This window comes from Clupea harengus, chromosome 5, assembly GCF_900700415.2.
Source record: "Clupea harengus chromosome 5, Ch_v2.0.2, whole genome shotgun sequence".
NCBI classification, from domain to species: Eukaryota; Metazoa; Chordata; class Actinopteri; order Clupeiformes; family Clupeidae; genus Clupea; species Clupea harengus.
Genome location: NC_045156.1, coordinates 25,327,264 through 25,329,763, shown reverse-complemented (window position 1 = coordinate 25,329,763; position 2,500 = coordinate 25,327,264). Strand labels below are relative to the sequence as shown.

The following is a 2,500-nucleotide window of genomic DNA, read 5'->3' as shown; positions in this document are numbered from 1 at the left end:
TGGCTCTCTCTGAGTGTCAAGTTCTATTTTAATACGTTGCTGACTTGTTTTCTCTCATTGCATTTGCAGGGTTGTCTGCTATTCCTGTGTGTTTGGTCCCTGACAGACCATGTTGCCATTTGGATGGTTGGTCCTGGAGACCTTGACGGTCTTCTTGCTAGTGACCCATCCCTCACACAGCAACCCCGTCTCAGCTCCTAGAGTTTTCCTGTCCTTCAAAGGTAAGGATGACTTACTTTTCTCACACTGTACGTTTTGGGTTATGCTTAATACTCATGTGGTGGATGGTTTGGTCGGCTAACATAAGCGGCAACCCAGAGATGGCTTCTGGCTTATATCCACAGGTGGTTCTAGTTACTGTGAGCGCTGTGGTGGAAATGGAGGGTATAGGCAGTAAATTGTGCTGATACTCACTATCTTGCTGTCCGGAAGCGATACTACGGTATTTGTGCCTTGCCACGGGCTGTTCCTCGGCATGACTGGACCAAACATTTTCCTGAACAAACTGCTGAATCATGACAGTGCTGACTCCCAAGGGAGAATTGGTTTCAGGAACTGATCTATTTGGAAAAGGAGTGAAGCCTTAGTGTGAGTCAGTCGATCAGTGAATCGAAAAATTCCACTTCAGCTCAAACACATGCCAACCATTGTGCTTTGAGCTTTCTCTAGCGTGTGAGTATTTCAGTACATTTGGCCGGCTATTTGACTGCTTTTGTATGCAGAATGATTGCCAGTAATGTGTTGGTGAGTTTGAAAGTACTTTGATCAAGGAGTAAAGTTGTATCAGAAGAAGGTTCGTAAGTCTGCTCTGTGTAATAGATGATTTGGGAAGGCAAACGCTTGCCTGCTATTCCTGATTTGAATCATTACGAAGCATTGATGTGACCAGCGTGTGCATGTTCAGATAGGCATGCAGGAACTGCAAGTGTCCATGCTACCCTTTATGGAGTGGTGTTCCTTCTTTGGGTTTACAGTCAGTGTAACCTGATATTGAATATTCTCCTTAGATAAAAACACCCTTCCACCTTTTATTGACTTTTTTTTTTTGCAGTGCAGTGAGTCATCACACTGAGAATGAATAGAAATCTGTGAGGAAGAATGGGAAAATGGGCAGAGTGCATCCTTGAGGATTTGAAGGGTTGGGTTTAAAGGGTTTTTTCTGTTGGCTCAGTGATCAACTCGTCGTGCGGTGGGGTCCGGAGAGCTGTGTCGGGGCTGAGGAGGGGCGAGGTGCTGTGAGGTGCCTCTGTGCTCCTGCTAACCTGTCTGTTTTTTTTGCTTTCTCATCAAAGAGAGATTTCACAGTCTACTGCCTCCTCTAACCGCTCCCAGCAATCGTTTTCGTTTTAAATTGCTTTTTATTGAGTTCCTCGCCCTGCTTTTTCCTTTTAATTGGTTTCTAAGAGCAACACTTTTCCTCCACTTCAGGTGATAACGTTGCAGTTTTCCATGACCTGAATATATTCAGGTCGAAATGTTGTCCCCTGCAATTCCACGACAAAAGCGCTGTGGTATGTCGACGAACTGGGCTTTCAGTGGTTACCATGAAACGAAAAGCCTTTTATTTGACTAGCTCTTTCGAATGCAGTGTTCAAGAGGTTTGAATGATAAGCTAGAACTTGTTGAGCTTAGGAACTCAATTATCAATAGACCTAGTGAATACCGTCAGTCTGCTATGTGTCCCATGTGGCCATGCTCTGGCTTATCAACTGTCACTCAGCATGTAAACTACCTATCAGTAGTGGTGTGACCAGAGACAAACTGACAGAATCAATGTCCACAAGTGGAATCTCAATTTGTCCATTCCAAAGGACATTCAAAGGTCATGTCCTTCAAAGAAATGTAGTCTGCGCAAAAGAATGGTATAAATGATCTCATTTGAAGACATAATATATGTCCCTGACTGCCATGTGAAAGTCCTAGCAAATCTCCCCAAAGGAATGAGGGGGTGGGTGTTGGATGACCATTATGATGGTTAACCAAAGAATAGACTTTGCCCAGTCTTATCTACATTTGTGTTCTGGAGTAGTGGCTCTGAATGGAAGTGAATTGGCAAGTCAGTGGATAGAGCTTTGTTCTACACCTAGATACACAGTCACACCAGTCTTTCTCTCTCTCTCTCTCTCTCTCTCTCTCTCTCTCTCTCTCTCTCTCTCTCTCTCTCTCTCACACACACACACACACACACACTCTTTCACTCTCTCTCTCACACACACACACACACACACACACTTGCAAATACAGAGTAGAAACATGCATAAAATAGTAGGCATATCATCTAGATATTTCATTTATTTAACCTACGTCTTTGAAACGCATAGGTCAGTATGGTGTATCTCAAGTAAATGTACAAAAGGCACCCTTCTGTAATTCTCACCCGTGTTGAGATGCATGCACTGAGACGTGCACATTGCACATTGCCACACATAGATCCAGTAAAACCAAGGATTGAGAGCGATGCCAGGACACATGCACAAAGCCCAGAAATGCAAGGGAGGAA

At 44.0% G+C, this 2,500-nt stretch overlaps 1 protein-coding gene across 2 annotated transcripts in view; it reads left to right on the top strand.

The window, feature by feature from the left end:
* Positions 1–2,500, top strand: part of sema3fa (sema domain, immunoglobulin domain (Ig), short basic domain, secreted, (semaphorin) 3Fa) — a 50,410-nt gene that overhangs the window by 2,070 nt on the left and 45,840 nt on the right. For both annotated transcript variants that reach the window (XM_031568275.2, XM_031568274.2), the window contains exon 2: positions 70–221. In XM_031568275.2, coding sequence (XP_031424135.1) covers positions 110–221 — 112 coding nt within the window. In that variant the 5' untranslated portion in view covers positions 70–109. The remainder of the gene's footprint in view (positions 1–69; positions 222–2,500) is intronic.